We start from the raw sequence: 20,435 nt of genomic DNA, 5'->3' as shown, positions 1-20,435 counted from the left end.
ACAGAGAATCTGAGGATACTATAATTCTAACAGGTTGTACGTCCTCCACCCACTGGAGGACAAACTATTATCACCAACAGTTCAACTGAGTACACTGACAGTTCATCTGTTAGTCTTCTACATATCTGCACATCACATTCAGGAAGGTAAACACCTGCTCCTGTGGGCCCACTATCTGGGCCCCTTGGATCCATCTGTGAAAAGAGGTAAAAAACCTTAACAACTTCTACCAATGTAATTGTCAACCAGTTTCCCTTTATCACTGACTTCTGACCCAATCTTTCCTTTTTGTCTACCAAGGTTAGATCAACAACAGGATCTGGGAGTAACCATGGAGGAACATCCCCTAATCACCACAGAAAGGGCCAACCTCCAACTCCCTGAAACTACTCTCATCAGCAAGCTTTCCAACTGTCCAACCAAAACCACTGCCTTGTCTACTAGTATATTCCCAACAGTCATCTAGAACAGTAGCAGTGGGATGCTCAACCTCACAGCCTTTCAACCCAATAAGCTAATGACAATTTATTACGTCGTATATCCAAAGGCATCTCACCTGCCTCAACTGGTCTATAATATAAATCCATGATATTATGGGATACAAAATGGGAAAAGGGGAAATTATGATAATACTAAAAAAACACCCTTCTAACTAACCCTACACTCATTAAAACCCACTACCCCATTCCACTACTTTTGACCCCTATCTGCTCCTACACCAGGCCAACTAACCCTACACTCATTAAAACCCACTACCCCCATTCCACTACTTTGACCCTATCTGCTCCTGCACCAGGCCAACTAACCCTACACTCATTAAAACCCACTACCCCCATTCCACTTACTTTGACCCTATCTGCTCCCTGCACCAGGCCAACTAACCCTACACTCATTAAAAACCCACTACCCCATTCCACTACTTTGACCCTATCTGCTCCTGCACCAGGTCAACTAACCCTACACCTCATTAAAACCCACTACCCCATTCCACTACTTTGACCCCTATCTGCTCCTGCACCATGCCAACTAACCCTACACTCATTAAAACCCACTACCCCATTCCACTACTTTTGACCCTATCTGCTCCTGCACCATGCCAACTAACCCTACACTCATTAAAACCCACTACCCCCATTCCACTACTTTGACCCTATCTGCTCCTGCACCAGGCCAACTAACCCTACACTCATTAAAACCCACTACCCCATTCCACTACTTTGACCCTATCCGCTCCTGCACCAGGGCCAACTAACCCTACACTCATTAAAACCCACTACCCCCATTCCACTACTTTGACCCTATCTGCTCCTGGCACCAGGCCAACTAACCCTACACTCATTAAAACCCACTACCCCATTCCACTACTTTGACCCTATCTGCTCCTGCACCAGGCCAACTAACCCTCCACTCATTAAAACCCACTACCCCATTCCACTACTTTGATCCTATCTACTCCTGCACCATGCCAACTAACCCTACACTCATTAAAACCCACTACCCCATTCCACTACTTTGACCCTATCTGCTCCTGCACCAGGCCAACTAACCCTACACTCATTAAAACCCACTACCCCCATTCCACTACTTTGACCCTATCTGCTCCTGCACCAGGCCAACTAACCCTACACTCATTATAAACCCACTACCCCATTCCACTACTTTGACCCTATCTGCTCCTGCACCAGGCCAACTAACCCTACACTCATTAAAACCCACTACCCCATTCCACTACTTTGACCCTATCTGCTCCTGCACCAGGCCAACTAACCCTACACTCATTAAAACCCACTACCCCATTCCACTACTTTGACCCTATCTGCTCCTGCACCAGGCCAACGGCCTGGGAGGACGGGACACCACCACTCAACACACCCTGGAACTCTTCTGAAGTCAAATCTAGTATGACCAAATACTTCTCTGCAGCTGCCACCAAAACATATTTTTTTTCAGTGATTTACATTCCATTTATGCGGTACAGTTGATAACCATTTGCTATGAACACTAAGAAGCCAACCTTACTGAAGCATATATCACTGGTTGGCCCATCCCTCTGTGCTGTCACAGATCTACTACTCACAGGGATCCTCTCAGGATCCCTCAGCCTTGACCCATCCTCCTCTACTTTCTTCACTGCCTCAGCAGTGACAACCTGTTCCCAACAGTGGGGTCAGTGGGATTGCATAGGGGCCCCTCTACCTCTCTCTCTCTCTCTCTCTCTGACTGGAGGAGACAGGTGAAATGGTGTGTCTCCTCTGGTCAACAATACTCACCTTGAGAGACTCCACAGCCTGTTGGAGCTCCTTCAGCTCCTTCTCTCTCTCCTGGAATCTCTGCTGGACCTTCTGCTGACTCATCCCCAGCTGCCTCTGTGGAGAATCACTCTTCAATGAGCTATCAAGCTTTATTAGTCCAGTAGATCAATAGTATAGTAATGTGACATAGGGCCCATAGAGAGGAAGGTCTAAAAAATGGATGGTCCATTTACTAAATGATATTTATTTGTTGCTATGTGAATGATTATAGTTTTTATGGTAGGACTACATGTATCAACAGGTTGAGACTGAACTTTGGACTCATAAAAGGGCATTCAGAATGATAATAGTGTTTGACATTATAAAATGGTGATACATCTGGAGAATCTGGGTTGACATATCTATATACTCAAGGTTTGTGTTCATATTTGTTCTGCTGAGGATTCATTTCATTTCAATGATCTCATATTCAAACAGCCTTAGTTCCTACTGTATCTTTAATTCTTTGTTTATCAGACAGTCACCAACAAGTTGTTCTGGTCTTACCTGTTTCTCAGTCCCTCTCTGCTGCAGCTGACACTGTATCATGGCCTTTATGTTCATCCATTGTACACAGATAACAGATACACTGCTGATCGGTACGACAGTAAACCTCCAGCAGTTTGTCATGATGAGAGCAGATCTTCTCCTGTAGTTGTGCGGTGGCTTTGACCAGCTTGTGCTTCTTCAAAGCAGGAAATTCGTAGTGAGATTGGAGGTGAGTCTCACAGTAAGAGGCCAGACACACCAGACAGGACATGAGGGCTTTCTGCTTTCTGGTCCCAGTGCAGAAATCACACGCCACATCTCTAGGTCCAGCATAGCACAGAGCAGGAGGGGGAGCAGCCTGGAGTCCTGTCTTCTTCAGTTTCTCCACCACCTCAGCCAACATGTTATTTTTGCTCAGCGTCGGCCTCGGACTGAAGGTCTGTCTGCACTGAGGACAGCTATAGACCCCTTTCAGAACATCCTGATCCCAGCAAGCCCTCAATACAGCTCCTACAGTAACTGTGTCCACAGGGGATGGCGACTGGTTCCTTCAGTAGATCCAGACAGACAGAACAACAGAACTGGTCCTGGTCCAGCAGAACTCCCTGTTGAGCCATTTGGACGGTTGTTCACTCTCACACAGACAGACGAGACAGAGACTCAGATCAGTTTCGTTTCCTCAGAAGAGAGTTTGTGGGAGGGGGAGGGATTTCCTGGTTCTGCCAGAGGGGTGGGGTTAGAGGGAGGGAGGGGTTAGAGGGAGGGAGGAAGAGAGAGAGGAACTGCATGCAACATCAAGAGGGAGACAAATAGTTTTGTTCCAATGTTAGAGCCTTTAACATGGAACACATGACATAATGAATCTTAAAATGTGAGTTGTTAGAATATATGAAGGGTAACAGTTTTCTATGAAGTACGTATGTATCATTATTTTAATCACCTTTATAATGCCTTATAAATCAATAAGTCCTGAGGAGGTGTGATATATGGTTATTATACAGTACCGCGGCTAAGGGCTGTTCTTAGACAAGACACAACACGGATTGAGAATTATCTAACACTTTCAACAATACAATCACATTTTATTTTATTGGTTTCATACACATATTTATCAGATGTTATTGTGGGTGAAGTGAAATGCTTGTGTTCCTGGGTTCCAACAGTGCAGTAATATCTAACAATGCTTGTGTTCCTGGCTCCAACAGTGCAGTAATATCTAACAATGCTTGTGTTCCCAGCTCCAACAGTGCAGTAATATCTAACAATGCTTGTGTTCCCAGCTCCAACAGTGCAGTAATATCTAACAATGCTTGTGTTCCCAGCTCCAACAGTGCAGTAATATCTAACAATGCTTGTGTTCCTGGCTCCAACAGTGCAGTAATATCTAACAATGCTTGTGTTCCTGGCTCCAACAGTGCAGTAATATCTAACAATGCTTGTGTTCCCAGCTCCAACAGTGCAGTAATATCTAACAATGCTTGTGTTCCTGGCTCCAACAGTGCAGTAATATCTAACAATGCTTGTGTTCCCAGCTCCAACAGTGCAGTAATATCTAACAATGCTTGTGTTCCCAGCTCCAACAGTGCAGTAATATCTAACAATGCTTGTGTTCCTGGTTCCAACAGTGCAGTAATATCTAACAATGCTTGTGTTCCTAGCTCACAGAGGGCAAATCTAAAAAGTCAATGAAAATATTAGGACAAGCAATGATATATATATATATATATATACACTGTGTATTGTGATGTGATGCATAGACAATTTGGAGTACATCTGTAGTATATCTGAAGAATAGTAGATGTACAGTAGTAGTTATATAGGATGAACCATGACTAGAATACAGTATATACATATGAAGTGGACAGCAGTAGTTATATAGGATGAACCATGACTAGAATACAGTATATACATATGAAGTGGACAGCAGTAGTTATATAGGATGAACCATGACTAGAATACAGTATATACATATGAAGTAGACAGCAGTAGTTATATAGGATGAACCAGGACTAGAATACAGTATATACATATGAAGTAGACAGCAGTAGTTATATAGGATGAACCAGGACTAGAATACAGTATATACATATGAAGTGGACAGCAGTAGTTATATAGGATGAACCAGGACTAGAATACAGTATATACATATGAAGTGGACAGCAGTAGTTATATAGGATGAACCAGGACTAGAATACAGTATATACATATGAAGTGGACAGCAGTAGTTATATAGGATGAACCAGGACTAGAATACAGTATATACATATGAAGTGGACAGCAGTAGTTATATAGGATGAACCATGACTAGAATACAGTATATACATATGAAGTGGACAGCAGTAGTTATATAGGATGAACCAGGACTAGAATACAGTATATACACATATGAAGTGGACAGCAGTAGTTATATAGGATGAACCAGGACTAGAATACAGTATATACATATGAAGTGGACAGCAGTAGTTATATAGGATGAACCATGACTAGAATACAGTATATACATATGAAGTGGACAGCAGTAGTTATATAGGATGAACCATGACTAGAATACAGTATATACATATGAAGTGGACAGCAGTAGTTATATAGGATGAACCATGACTAGAATACAGTATATACATATGAAGTAGACAGCAGTAGTTATATAGGATGAACCAGGACTAGAATACAGTATATACATATGAAGTGGACAGCAGTAGTTATATAGGATGAACCAGGACTAGAATACAGTATATACATATGAAGTGGACAGCAGTAGTTATATAGGATGAACCAGGACTAGAATACAGTATATACATATGAAGTGGACAGCAGTAGTTATATAGGATGAACCAGGACTAGAATACAGTATACTGTAGGTTCTCCTGTCTTACTTTCTGTCATGTTGAGATGGGTTAGTTCTTCTTGAGAGAACTAACCCAAAATTAGTCGAACTAACCCAAAATTAGTTGAAAGGCTAAGGGATTCTCTTCCTGAGAAGAAGCTGACAGCCTTCAAACAGAGCAAAAAAAGTGGTCCCAAACAATATGTCAAAATGAATAAAAAAATGATACAGCTGTCTTTAATAAGATCAAACTGAACTAACTGCTATCTTGAAATGTTGAAAAAGTGTTTTTAAATAGGCATCCTATCATTTGAAAATTAGTCGAAAGGCTAAGTGATTCTCCTCCTGACAAGAAGTTGACAGCCTTCAAACATAGTGCAAAACAAGTGGGCATGAACATAGAATATTTTTGGGTCAAAAAAAATAATATACAGCTGTCTTTAATAAGATCAAACTGAACTAACTGCTATCTTGAAATGTTGAAAAAGTGTTTTTAAATAGCTCAGTCTTATCACTCAATATGAGTCAAAATCTGTCACTTCCAGGAGTGCTCATTTTGTCAAAAATGAAAAAATGAAAAAAATAACAACTCACAGCTGTGTTAATAGACCCAACTCAAACATCTGCTATCTTGAAATGTCCAAAAAAGGTATTTAAATGGGCCTACCAGACATCTTCTTGAGAGAAGATAAGGCCAGGGATCTCTCTGGTCACCCACAAAGCCATTTCCTCCTTTGGCCGTCTCTCCTTCCAGTTCTCTGCTGCCAATGACTGGAACGAACTACAACAATCTCTGAAACTGGAAACACATATCTCCCTCACTAGCTTTAAGCACCAGCTGTCAGAGCAGCTCACAGATCACTGCACCTGTACATAGCCCATCTATAATTTAGCCCAACTACTTCTTCCCCTAATGTATTTATTTATTTATTTATAAATTTATTTTGCTCCTTTGCACCCCATTATTTCTATGTCTACTTTGCACTTTCTTCCACTACATATCTACCATTCCAGTGTTTTACTTGCTATATTGTATTTACTTTGCCACCATGGCCTTTTTGCCTTTACCTCCCTTATCTCACCTCATTTGCTCACATTGTATATAGACTTATTTTTTTTACTGTATTATTGACTGTATGTTTGTTTTACTCCATGTGTAACTCTATGTTGTTGTATGTTGTCGAACTGCTTTGCTTTATCTTGGCCAGGTCGCAATTGTAAATGAGAACTTGTTCTCAACTTGCCTACCTGGTTAAATAAAGGTGAAATAAATAAAAATGTATATACTGTATTCTAGTCCTGGTTCATCCTATATAACTACTGCTGTCCACTTCATATGTATATACTGTATTCTAGTCATGGTTCATCCTATATAACTACTGCTGTCCACTTCATATGTATATACTGTATTCTAGTCATGGTTCATCCTATATAACTACTGCTGTCCACTTCATATGTATATACTGTATTCCAGTCATGGTTCATCCAATATAACTACTGCTGTCCACTTCATATGTATATACTGTATTCTAGTCATGGTTCATCCTATATAACTACTGCTGTCCACTTCATATGTATATACTGTATTCTAGTCATGGTTCATCCTATATAACTACTGCTGTCCACTTCATATGTATATACTGTATTCTAGTCATGGTTCATCCTATATAACTACTGCTGTCCACTTCATATGTATATACTGTATTCTAGTCATGGTTCATCCTATATAACTACTGCTGTCCACTTCATATGTATATACTGTATTCTAGTCCTGGTTCATCCTATATAACTACTGCTGTCCACTTCATATGTATATACTGTATTCTAGTCATGGTTCATCCTATATAACTACTGCTGTCCACTTCATATGTATATACTGTATTCTAGTCATGGTTCATCCTATATAACTACTGCTGTCCACTTCATATGTATATACTGTATTCTAGTCATGGTTCATCCTATATAACTACTGCTGTCCACTTCATATGTATATACTGTATTCTAGTCATGGTTCATCCTATATAACTACTACTGTACATCTACTATTCTTCAGATATACTACAGATGTACTCCAAATTGTCTATGCATCACATCACAATACACAGTGTATATATATATATATATATATCATTGCTTGTCCTAATATTTTCATTGACTTTTTAGATTTGCCCTCTGTGAGCTGGGAACACAAGCATTTCACTTCACCCACAATAACATCTGATAAATATGTGTATGAAACCAATAAAATAAAATGTGATTGTATTGTTGAAAGTGTTAGATAATTCTCAATCCGTGTTGTGTCTTGTCTAAGAACAGCCCTTAGCCGTGGTTCTGTATAATAACCATATATCACACCTCCTCAGGACTTATTGATTTATAAGGCATTATAAAGGTGATTAAAATAATGATACATACGTACTTCATAGAAAACTGTTACCCTTCATATATTCTAACAACTCACATTTTAAGATTCATTATGTCATGTGTTCCATGTTAAAGGCTCTAACATTGGAACAAAACTATTTGTCTCCCTCTTGATGTTGCATGCAGTTCCTCTCTCTCTTCCTCCCTCCCTCTAACCCCTCCCCTCTGGCAGAACCAGGAAATCCCTCCCCCTCCCACAACCTCTCTTCTGAGGAAACGAAACTGATCTGAGTCTCTGTCTCGTCTGTCTGTGTGAGAGTGAACAACCGTCCAAATGGCTCAACAGGGAGTTCTGCTGGACCAGGACCAGTTCTGTTGTTCTGTCTGTCTGGATCTACTGAAGGAACCAGTCGCCATCCCCTGTGGACACAGTTACTGTAGGAGCTGTATTGAGGGCTGCTGGGATCAGGATGTTCTGAAAGGGGTCTATAGCTGTCCTCAGTGCAGACAGACCTTCAGTCCGAGGCCGACGCTGAGTAAAAATAACATGTTGGCTGAGCTGGTGGAGAAACTGAAGAAGACAGGACTCCAGGCTGCTCCCCCTCCTGCTCTGTGCTATGCTGGACCTAGAGATGTGGCGTGTGATGTCTGCACTGGGACCAGAAAGCAGAAAGCACTCATGTCCTGTCTGGCGTGTCTGGCCTCTTACTGTGAGACTCACCTCCAATCTCACTACGAATCTCCTGCTTTGAAGAGGCACAAGCTGGTCAAAGCCACCGCACAACTACAGGAGAAGATCTGCTCTCATCATGACAAACTGCTGGAGGTTTACTGTCGTACCGATCAGCAGTGTATCTGTTATCTGTGTACAATGGATGAACATAAAGGCCATGATACAGTGTCAGCTGCAGCAGAGAGGACTGAGAAACAGGTAAGACCAGAACAACTTATTGGTGACTGTCTGATAAACAAAGAATTAAAGATACAGTAGGAACTAAGGCTGTTTGAATATGAGATCATTGAAATGAAATGGATCCTCAGCAGAACAAATATGAACACAAACCTTGAGTATATTGATATGTCAACCCAGATTCTCCAGATGTATCACCATTTTATAATGTCAAACACTATTATCATTCTGAATGCTCTTTTATGAGTCCAAAGTTCAGTCTCAACCTGTTGATACATGTAGTCCTACCATAAAAACTATAATCATTCACATAGCAACAAATAAATATCATTTAGTAAATGGACCATCCATTGTTTAGACCTTCCTCTCTATGGGCCCTATGTCACATTACTATACTATTGATCTACTGGACTAATAAAGCTTGATAGCTCATTGAAGAGTGATTCTCCACAGAGGCAGCTGGGGATGAGTCAGCAGAAGGTCCAGCAGAGATTCCAGGAGAGAGAGAAGGAGCTGAAGGAGCTCCAACAGGCTGTGGAGTCTCTCAAGGTGAGTATTGTTGACCAGAGGAGACACACCATTTCACCTGTCTCCTCCAGTCAGAGAGAGAGAGAGAGAGAGAGGTAGAGGGGCCCCTATCCAATCCCACTGACCCCACTGTTGGGAACAGGTTGTCACTGCTGAGGCAGTGAAGAAAGTAGAGGAGGATGGGTCAAGGCTGAAGGATCCTGAGAGGATCCCTGTGAGTAGTAGATCTGTGACAGCACAGAGGGACGGGCCAACGAGGGATATATGCTTCAGTAAGGTTGGCTTCTTAGTGTTCATAGCAAATGGTTATCAACTGTACCGCAGAAATGGAATGTAAATCACTGAAAAAAAATATGTTTTGGTGGCAGCTGCAGAGAAGTATTTGGTCATACTAGATTTGACTTCAGAAGAGTTCCAGGGTGTGTTGAGTGGTGGTGTCCCTTCCTCCCAGGTCGTTGGCCTGGTGCAGGAGCAGATAGGGTCAAAGTAGTGGAATGGGGTAGTGGGTTTTAATGAGTGTAGGGTTAGTTGGCCTGGTGCAGGAGCAGATAGGGTCAAAGTAGTGGAATGGGGTAGTGGGTTTTAATGAGTGTAGGGTTAGTTGGCCTGGTGCAGGAGCAGATAGGGTCAAAGTAGTGGAATGGGGGTAGTGGGTTTTAATGAGTGTAGGGTTAGTTGGCCTGGTGCAGGAGCAGATAGGGTCAAAGTAGTGGAATGGGGTAGTGGGTTTTAATGAGTGTAGGGTTAGTTGGCCTGGTGCAGGAGCAGATAGGGTCAAAGTAGTGGAATGGGGTAGTGGGTTTTAATGAGTGTAGGGTTAGTTGTCCTGGTGCAGGAGCAGATAGGGTCAAAGTAGTGGAATGGGGGTAGTGGGTTTTTAATGAGTGTAGGGTTAGTTAGAAGGGTGTTTTTTAGTATTATCATAATTTCCCCTTTTCCCATTTTGTATCCCATAATATCATGTATTTATATTATAGACCAGTTGAGGCAGGTGAGATGCCTTTGGATATACGACGTAATAAATTGTCATTAGCTTATTGGGTTGAAAGGCTGTGAGGTTGAGCATCCCACTGCTACTGTTCTAGATGACTGTTGGGAATATACTAGTAGACAAGGCAGTGGTTTTGGTTGGACAGTTGGAAAGCTTGCTGATGAGAGTAGTTTCAGGGAGTTGGAGGTTGGCCCTTTCTGTGGTGATAGGGGATGTTCCTCCATGGTTACTCCCAGATCCTGTTGTTGATCTAACCTTGGTAGACAAAAGGAAAGATTGGGTCAGAAGTCAGTGATAAAGGGAAACTGGTTGACAATTACACTGGTAGAAGTTGTTATGCTTTTTTACCTCTTTTCACAGATGGATCCAAGGGCCCAGATAGTGGGCCCACAGGAGCAGGTGTTTACCTTCCTGAATGTGATGTGCAGATATGTAGAAGACTAACAGATGAACTGTCAGTGTACTCAGTTGAACTGTTGGTGATAATAGTTGTCCTCCAGTGGGTGGAGGACGTACAACCTGTTAGAGTTATAGTATCCTCAGATTCTCTGTCTGTATTGAATAGTTTATCATCTGGTAAATCTATTAGGAGTGACCTACTATTGGAGGTATTAATGTTATTATGGAGAATTGAGAGAATGGGTCTAGTAGTGAGATTCTGCTGGGTCCCAGCACATTCAGGTGTGGAATGGAATGAAATTGTAGACTAGTTAGCTAAAATAACTTTAAAACAAGATATAATATATATTAATGTTCCACTGGGTAGAGGTGAGGACAAATGTGAGATCAGAGACATTTTGATAGATGTGTGGCAGAAGAGATGGGACTCTGAGCACAAGGGACGGCATTTATATGCCCTCCAAAGAAAGGTCGGTGGACCAAGGTTCAAAGGTCAGATTAGGAAGGAAGAGGTGGTGTTTCCTCGATTGTGTTTAGGACATTGTACATTGAACTGGTCCTTCCATCTGGTTGGCAGCATCTGAATGGTTTGTGTCTGGAGGGTATTGTCAATGAAACGGTGCAGCATGTGTTGTTATAGTGTTGTAAGGATGTTGAAGAGAGGGAAAGATTGAAGTGTAGGGTCATTGAGGTTGGACGGGGTTGGAGGGTTGGAAGGGATTTGGGGGATGGGGGAGGGTCTATTAGAAGTTAGTAGGGATCTTTTTTATTTTCTCAGAAGTACTGAGTTAGGTAGGAGGATTTAGAAATGGTGTAAAGCGTGATTGAACACACTCCAGCACAGTAGGAGGCGCCATGCTCCTTTAACGTTGGTTTGAGGACCTCCATTATACCATAGAAGAAGAAGAAGTTGGTAACGTGAGGTTTTGTCGTTCGTGAAGAGTGCAGCTATTCTTTTGCCTATTTTCCAAATGTATTTTCTCATGGTGGGAGGGTTTGTTTATCGGTTTCCGCTGTTTATCGGTTAGAGTTGAGGAGGGAGTAGGGTAGTTTGATGTCCTCAACCGAGTGGAGAAGAAACGCTGCCTCTTCTGGTGCGTTGTGGAGAATGGTGTGGAGGAATTATTGATCCTGGTCGGTGAACAGGTGGGAGAGGAACATATACACTCTGTATCCAGAATGAACAAGGCGGTGGTTGTGGTAATGTAAAAGGTGAGTCTTGTTACCCGGCTAGTTACCAGTATGATTTATGTGAGGGGTGTGTTGGTGCTGATTTCGACAAGAGTAGTGGTGTCTAATCTGCCTCCGTTTATTATCACCGAACAGATCCGTAAAGAGTTGGTTCGTTTTGCTAAATGTGGAAGTGTTTATCTGAACGAAATTCAAGGTTAAACAGGGGAGGGGTGGTACACAGGGTTTGTTAGCACAGAGGAGCCCAGTGATATAATATTATATACATAATATTACTATATGTCCCAGCTGTTTGCTGTGGTTTTGAAGTAATTCTCTTCCAGCCCGCGTTAACCTTGTAGGTTTACCTCAGGTAACTTATTATTAACTATCCTTGTAGGTTTACCTCAGGTAACTTATTATTAACTAAACTTGTAGGTTTACCTCAGGTAACTTATTATTAACTATCCTTGTAGGTTTACCTCAGGTAACTTATTATTAACTATCCTTGTAGGTTTACCTCAGGTAACTTATTATTAACTAACCTTGTAGGTTTACCTCAGGTAACTTATTATTAACTAGGTTACAGCTACTTAGTGAGGAAGCTCACTGTTCACCTGGTTATAGATTGTAGTGACTTACAGGGATGGTTGGCGCAAAGCCTTCAAACGTTAAACATATTCTGATCATGGTTAACTGTATATATATTTTTTTATTATATAAAAAGGTGTAAATTCTCAAAAAATCGCATGTCCCTGTTCTCTTTTTCAAGATGTGGCCGATTTAAACAGTCAGAAGAAAGAATAAAAAGAAATAACCTTATTTTATTTGTTTCTAAATGGCTGCTGGGTAATATGATAATCGTTGAAATCTGTTGGTTCGTAGACATCAAATAGAGAGAATGCTGCGCAGGTTCACTGAGTTGTAAACCTAATGGATAGGTGGAGATCATTGATTTGTAGCTCTGACTCAGTTGCTACCTCAGATTATGAGCCTATCAAGTGTGGTGAATGAGGTATGTAGTTCCCACAGAAGACCACAGGGAGGAGCAAGAGAGATATAAACCCATACAGTTTATCTCTTTAAATACCCTGAACCTAACAATCAATCTAATGTATTTATAAAGACCTTTTTACATCAGCAGATGTCACAAAGTGCTGTACAGAAACTCGAACCCTACGTATAACCTGTTTTATCCTGAACCCTAATTCTAGGGTAGGGTAGCCTAGAACCCCTTTAGAAACTATTATAGTAATAATATTATGTTAGTAAATACCATTATAGTACTAAATAGGTTCTATTGTTATTTTTTAAATAAAACCTATGTATAGTACTTAGCATTTAACTGTTGTTTTGTTATTTAATTATATTTATTATTTAGAGGAGTCTGTCTAATTAATGAAAAGTTAAGTTATTGCCAGACTTTTTAATGAAACCTTTATTTAACCAGGCAGGTCAGTTAAGAACAAATTCTATTTACAATGACGGCCTCCTGGGGACCAGTGGGTTAACTGCCTTGTTCAGCGGCAGAACAACAGATTTTTACCTTGTCAACTCTGAGGTCGTCCCATTGTTTCCGAAAGGGGAAAGTTTTTACCAATTGTTGGTAGTTAAAACGTAAACCAGTTATTATTATAATACATTTTTTTATGGCTTGGTCCTAAGAACAGGTTTTAGTGGTAAATTAAAAAGGGAGACATTTTTTGGTGCCATTTATGGAAAACTGAATTGGGTTTGTGGCTGGATCAGCAGCTCTTCATCATGCGGCCGGAGAGACTCAATACAACAGGGGTCTCTGATTTCTATGCTGCAGTACTGAGGGCCTGGCAGCTGCTGAGACCCACACGAGAGGAGGGGGGGGGTGGTGCCTGGGCCGTGGGTCTGGGAGGAACCACTGATCACTGGGTTTGGTGGACCTGGAGAGCAGGGTGGCAGCGTTCTGACTCAAAGCAGCACAGAGGCTACTGTACCGTACGGAGGTGGGCTTAGCGGGAGGGAAGGGGCATCAGAGGCAGGGGGTTGTGTATTAACTAACTGCTATCTCTCTCTGTCTCTCTCTCTCTCTCTCTCTGTCCCTCTCTTCTCTGTCTCTCTCTCTCTGTCTCTCTCTCTCTCTCTCTCTCTCTCTCTTAACAGCGCTCTGCACAGGCAGCAGTGGAGGACAGTGATCAGATCTTTACTGAGCTGATCCGCTCCATTGAGAGAAGGAGCTCTGAGGTGAAGGAGCTGATCAGAGCCCAAGAGAAGGATCAAGTGAGTGAAGCTGAAGGAGTCCTGGAGCAACTGAAGCAGGAGATAGCTGAGCTGAGGAAGAGAAGCACTGAGCTGGAGCAGCTCTCACACACAGAGGATCACATCCATTTCCTCCAGGTAACTAAACTGTCTTGTTACATGTGATATGAAATTAACTTCATGTGAAACTATTCATCTTATGTTGTCCTGTCTGTTCCCCTCTCTCTGTCTCTCTCTCTCTGTCTCTCTCTCTCTCTCTCCCTGTGTCTCTCTCTCTCCCTGTGTCTCTCTCTCTCCCTGTGTCTCTCTCTCTCCCTGTGTCTCTCTCTCTCTCCCTGTGTCTCTCTCTCTCTCCCTGTGTCTCTCTCTCTCTCTCTCCCTGTGTCTCTCTCTCTCTCTCCCTGTGTCTCTCTCTCTCTCCCTGTCTCTCTCTCTCTCCCTGTGTCTCTCTCTCTCTGTGTCTCTCTCTCTCTGCATCTCTCTCTCTCTCTCTCTGTCCCTCTCTCTCTGTCCCTCCTCTCTGTCTCTCTCTCTCTGTCTCTCTCTCTCTCTGTCTCTCTCTCTCTCTGTCTCTCTCTCTCTGTCTCTCTCTCTCTCCAGAGTTATCAGTCTCTCTCCAGTATCAGTGTATCTTCAGACTTACCCAGCATCGTTGTCCGTCCTCTTCAGTTCTTTGGAGATGTGAGTAAGACTGTGTCTGAACTGAGAGAGAAACTAGAAGACTTCCTTAAAGGAGAATGGACCAAGATCTCCACTACAGGTGTGTTGAAAACAATCAGAACATCAACTTTAGACCATTGAAAGTTCCCTACTAGTCATATACATGTGGAATATGGTATGATGATAACATTCCCTCTCTCTGTCAATGTGTTTGTGTGTCTGTAGTGAATATAGTGGAGGTTGTTCTGCCTCCAGAGCCCAAGATCAGAGAACAGTTGTTACAATGTGAGTCTCTTTATTGTGAAGTAACTAACAGTCTCTTTTTACTGCCACTCCTAACAATCCCTCTAGAAATATATAGCAATAGTAGATCTAATCAAAGACTGGGTATCTATCTGACTCCTCATATTTCTCTGATTTGATCTCTGCTGTGCTCTAATCAAAGACAGGGTAGATACAGTATCTGACTTAACTTATTGTTCTGACTCCCCTCATTGGTCTCTGCTCTTCTCCCAGATTCCTGTCAGCTCACACTGGACCCAAACACAGCACACACACTCCTCTCTCTGTCTGAAGGGAACAGAAAGGTGACCTGTACAGACCAAGTCCAACCATATCCTGGTCATCCAGACAGATTCACCAACCAGTACCAGGTTCTGTGTAGAGAGGGTCTGTCTGGACGCTGTTACTGGGAGGTGGAGTGGACTGGGGATGTTGTTATTACAGCAGTCTCATATAAAGACATCAGCAGAACAGGGTCAGATAATATATTTGGATACAATAACAAGTCCTGGAGTTTACAGTACTGTAGTGATGGTTATTATTTCATACACAATAATGTTGAGACTAAAGTATCAGGCCCTCAGTCCTCCAGAGTAGGAGTGTACCTGGATCACAAGGCAGGTACTCTGTCCTTCTACAGTGTCTCTGACACAATGACCCTCCTCCACAGAGTCCAGACCACATTCACTCAGACCATCTATCCTGGGTTTATGCTCACTGGTACTGCTGAGCTGGTTAAACTGTAGTAGGGTCCACATAGATACTAGTCATGCTGGTGTAGTCTATAGCTGAGCTGGTTAAACTGTAGTAGGGTCCACATAGATACTAGTCATGCTGGTGTAGTCTATAGCTGAGCTGGTTAAACTGTAGTAGGGTCCACATAGATACTAGTCATGCTGGTGTAGTCTATAGCTGAGCTGGTTAAACTGTAGTAGGGTCCACATAGATACTAGTCATGCTGGTGTAGTCTATAGCTGAGCTGGTTAAACTGTAGTAGGGTCCACATAGATACTAGTCATGCTGGTGTAGTCTATAGCTGAGCTGGTTAAACTGTAGTAGGGTCCACATAGATACTAGTCATGCTGGTGTAGTCTATAGCTGAGCTGGTTAAACTGTAGTAGGGTCCACATAGATACTAGTCACGCTGGTGTAGTCTATAGCTGAGCTAGTTAAACTGTAGTAGGGTCCACATAGATACTAGTCACGCTGGTGTAGTCTATAGCTGAGCTGGTTAAACTGTAGTAGGGTCCACATAGATACTAGTCATGCTGGTGTAGTCTATTGCTGAGCTGGTTAAACTGTAGTAGGGTCCACATAGATACTAGTCATGCTGGTGTAGTCTATAGCTGAGCTGGTTAAACTGTAGTAGGGTCCACATAGATACTAGTCAAGCTGGTGTAGTCTATAGCTGAGCTGGTTAAACTGTAGTAGGGTCCACATAGATACTAGTCATGCTGGTGTAGTCTATAGCTGAGCTGGTTAAACTGTAGTAGGGTCCACATAGATACTAGTCACGCTGGTGTAGTCTATAGCTGAGCTGGTTAAACTGTAGTAGGGTCCACATAGATACTAGTCATGCTGGTGTAGTCTATAGCTGAGCTGGTTAAACTGTAGTAGGGTCCACATAGATACTAGTCATGCTGGTGTAGTCTATAGCTGAGCTGGTTAAACTGTAGTAGGGTCCACATAGATACTAGTCATGCTGGTGTAGTCTATAGCTGAGCTGGTTAAACTGTAGTAGGGTCCACATAGATACTAGTCATGCTGGTGTAGTCTATAGCTGAGCTGGTTAAACTGTAGTAGGGTCCACATAGATACTAGTCATGCTGGTGTAGTCTATAGCTGAGCTGGTTAAACTGTAGTAGGGTCCACATAGATACTAGTCATGCTGGTGTAGTCTATAGCTGAGCTGGTTAAACTGTAGTAGGGTCCACATAGATACTAGTCATGCTGGTGTAGTCTATAGCTGAGCTGGTTAAACTGTAGTAGGGTCCACATAGATACTAGTCATGCTGGTGTAGTCTATAGCTGAGCTGGTTAAACTGTAGTAGGGTCCACATAGATACTAGTCATGCTGGTGTAGTCTATAGCTGAGCTGGTTAAACTGTAGTAGGGTCCACATAGATACTAGTCATGCTGGTGTAGTCTATAGCTGAGCTGGTTAAACTGTAGTAGGGTCCACATAGATACTAGTCATGCTGGTGTAGTCTATAGCTGAGCTGGTTAAACTGTAGTAGGGTCCACATAGATACTAGTCATGCTGGTGTAGTCTATAGCTGAGCTGGTTAAACTGTAGTAGGGTCCACATAGATACTAGTCATGCTGGTGTAGTCTATAGCTGAGCTGGTTAAACTGTAGTAGGATCCACATAGATACTAGTCATGCTGGTGTAGTCTATAGCTGAGCTGGTTAAACTGTAGTAGGGTCCACATAGATACTAGTCATGCTGGTGTAGTCTATAGCTGAGCTGGTTAAACTGTAGTAGGGTCCACATAGATACTAGTCATGCTGGTGTAGTCTATAGCTGAGCTGGTTAAACTGTAGTAGGGTCCACATAGATACTAGTCATGCTGGTGTAGTCTATAGCTGAGCTGGTTAAACTGTAGTAGGGTCCACATAGATACTAGTCATGCTGGTGTAGTCTATATCTGAGCTGGTTAAACTGTAGTAGGGTCCACATAGATACTTCAATAAAAGCCCCACCTCCTCTCGCTCAGCCATTCTAACAGTGGAAGTCAGGATCTGTGAGAAACTATGATAATAAACTGTGAACAATAATGAAGCCATGTTTGTCTGTGTGAGTGAGGATTTATTATTTAATTGTGTGATAACTTTAATTCTGTGATAACTTTATGTAATACATCCTCTGTTTCCTAACTGAATAAACATTTTAAGATAGCAGTTGGTTCAGTCTGATCATCTCATGTACTGTTGGAACTTTATTTTAATCCTTTTTCACTATTTTTAGTTATTATTTTTTTTGACAAATTCCAGAGACTGTATACATTTTTACACATTTTTTCCCCACTCTCTACTTTGTACATTGAAAAGAGGTGGGACTCTGTCGTTTTTCTGACAAGTTCTCTCATTGATCTCAGGTTCAGCCACCAGGGGGCACCCACCCTCCATGAAAACTTTCATAGGCTCTCTTTCACTCAGTAATCATGTAACAAGTCGACAGGCTCCCAGAGGCAGGGCAATCAAAGGCTCCAAGTCACTGAACTGCCCATCAGCCCAGCCATTGTTATTATTCATACTGTTTAAATAAAAACAGAGGTCTTTAAACTCTTGAATATCTGAACTTGATACAGAGAAAAACAGGATGAGAGAAAGGAGGTTATGAACAAGACAAAACTATTTTTTATAGCATCATAAAAAATGTTATTTTTATTTTTTACAGTCAATTCTCTAAAAAACCAAAAGGGAATTGAGCACAAGGCAGATTAGCCGTTCTCCCTCCCAACAACATAATCCAATTATTTTTAGGGACTTTTCATCGTATATAATATTTATTTATTTATTTATATATATATATATCAGTGGCGTGTGTTCATTTACAGGTCAGAGCTGTAAGGCAAGAGCCACATTCCAACACCTTTAAAATGTACCCCGCCCTCCCCCTCTTCCTTCCTTCCCTCCTTTCTTCCCTCTTTTCTTCCCTCTCTTCCTTCCCTCTTTTCTTCCCTCTCTTCCTTCCCTCCTTTCTTCCCTCTCTTCCTTCCCTCCTTCCTTCCCTCCTTTCTTCACTCATCCTTCCTCTTTTTCCCCTCGTTCCCTCCTTCCTTCCCTCTCTCCCTCCTCTCTTCACTCATCCTTCCTCTTTTTACCCTCGTTCCCTCCTTCCTTCCCTCTCTCCCTCCTCTCTTCACTCATCCTTCCTCTTTTTCCCCTCGTTCCCTCCTTCCTTCCCTCTCTGCCTCCTTTCTTCACTCATCCTTCCTCTTTTTCCCCTCGTTCCCTCCTTCCTTCCCTCTCTCCCTCCTCTCTTCACTCATCCTTCCTCTTTTTCCCCTCGTTCCCTCCTTCCTTCCCTCTCTCCCTCCTCTCTTCACTCATCCTTCCTCTTTTTCCCCTCGTTCCCTCCTTCCTTCCCTCTCTCCCTCCTCTCTTCACTCATCCTTCCTCTTTTTCCCCTCGTTCCCTCCTTCCTTCCCTCCCTCTCTGCCTCCTTTCTTCCCTCTCTGCCTCCTTTCTTGAAATAATCAATGAATCAGATATGACTGAAAAAATGGAGTTCAAGCTTTTACACTTTCAAGTTGTGTCAAGTCAGTGATGTCACAAAGGACAAGGAGAGTAAGAAGGAAGGAAGGAAGGAAGGAAGGGTGCTTCTTTATAGTGCTGGGGTGTGACCCCGGTGTTCATCTTGCTGTCCGGAGAGAAACTGAACCCATCTCAGAGGATAAGTCCCAAATGGCACCCTACTCCCTATATAGCGCACCACTTTTGATCAGATCCCCATGGGCCCTGGACACAAGTAGTGCACTATATGAAGGGAATAGGGTGCCCTTTTGGGACGTAAACATGGTAACACACACAGCCGGCCCACTTCTCCCTCCCCCATCTCCTCACCCACCCCGCTTAATAAAACCCAACATCAAAAAACAGGGAGAGAAAAATTCTAGATTAAGAGAGAAATGAATCAAAGAGAAAGAAGTCTGTCCATCCTCTCGTTCGCCCGGCCCTCCCTCTCGCACGTTAGAAGGTGTTCACATCTTCTTTCTCCATTAAACCCTCTTTTTATTCTTTATGTTCAGGTAATAGTTCTCAGTCCTCCCCTCCTCCCTCCGGTTTCATTTCAGAATACAAGAGGAGTTCACATATCTGTTTATCCATAGGTATCCGCTTTCACCATTGCCCACGGCAACAACCAATCATCAACGATAAACGGGCAGTTAGACACAAAAAACGCATCTGAAATTGCAAAAAGTGGAAGTTGTACTCCCGGTCCCCACCGCTAAGGGGGGGGGGAGGCATCTCCTTATTACTGTACCTCACCTCAGTCTCCTTCAAGTCTCTGGAGCTCACATCCTGGTCTGGGGTCTCTAATCAGAGGGAGGGAGGGAGGGCATCTCCTTATTACTGTACCTCACCTCAGTCTCCTTCAAGTCTCTGGAGCTCACATCCTGGTCTGGGGTCTCTAATCAGAGGGAGGGAGGGCTACTCCTTATTACTGTACCTCACCTCAGTCTCCTTCAAGTCTCTGGAGCTCACATCCTGGTCTGGGGTCTCTAATCAGAGGGAGGGAGGGAGGGCTACTCCTTATTACTGTACCTCACCTCAGTCTCCTTCAAGTCT

General features: G+C 42.6%; 1 protein-coding gene across 1 annotated transcript; it reads left to right on the top strand.

Moving 5' to 3' along the window:
• Positions 1-8,234: 8,234 nt before the first annotated feature.
• On the top strand, positions 8,235-18,038 carry LOC145877407 (tripartite motif-containing protein 16-like). Its single transcript, XM_082972765.1, has 6 exons — positions 8,235-8,899; positions 9,332-9,427; positions 14,103-14,336; positions 14,799-14,958; positions 15,084-15,143; positions 15,375-18,038. Exons 1-6 carry the CDS (start codon positions 8,303-8,305, stop codon positions 15,884-15,886), a joined length of 1,659 nt encoding a protein of 552 aa, XP_082828891.1. The 5' UTR covers positions 8,235-8,302; the 3' UTR covers positions 15,887-18,038.
• Positions 18,039-20,435: the final 2,397 nt, after the last annotated feature.

The sequence above is a fragment of the Salmo salar genome, unplaced genomic scaffold (genome assembly GCF_965601325.2).
Source record: "Salmo salar unplaced genomic scaffold, fSalSal1 ptg001378l, whole genome shotgun sequence".
NCBI classification, from domain to species: Eukaryota; Metazoa; Chordata; class Actinopteri; order Salmoniformes; family Salmonidae; genus Salmo; species Salmo salar.
Note: the sequence above shows the minus strand (reverse complement) of the source record. Positions and strands in the feature narration are given on the sequence as shown.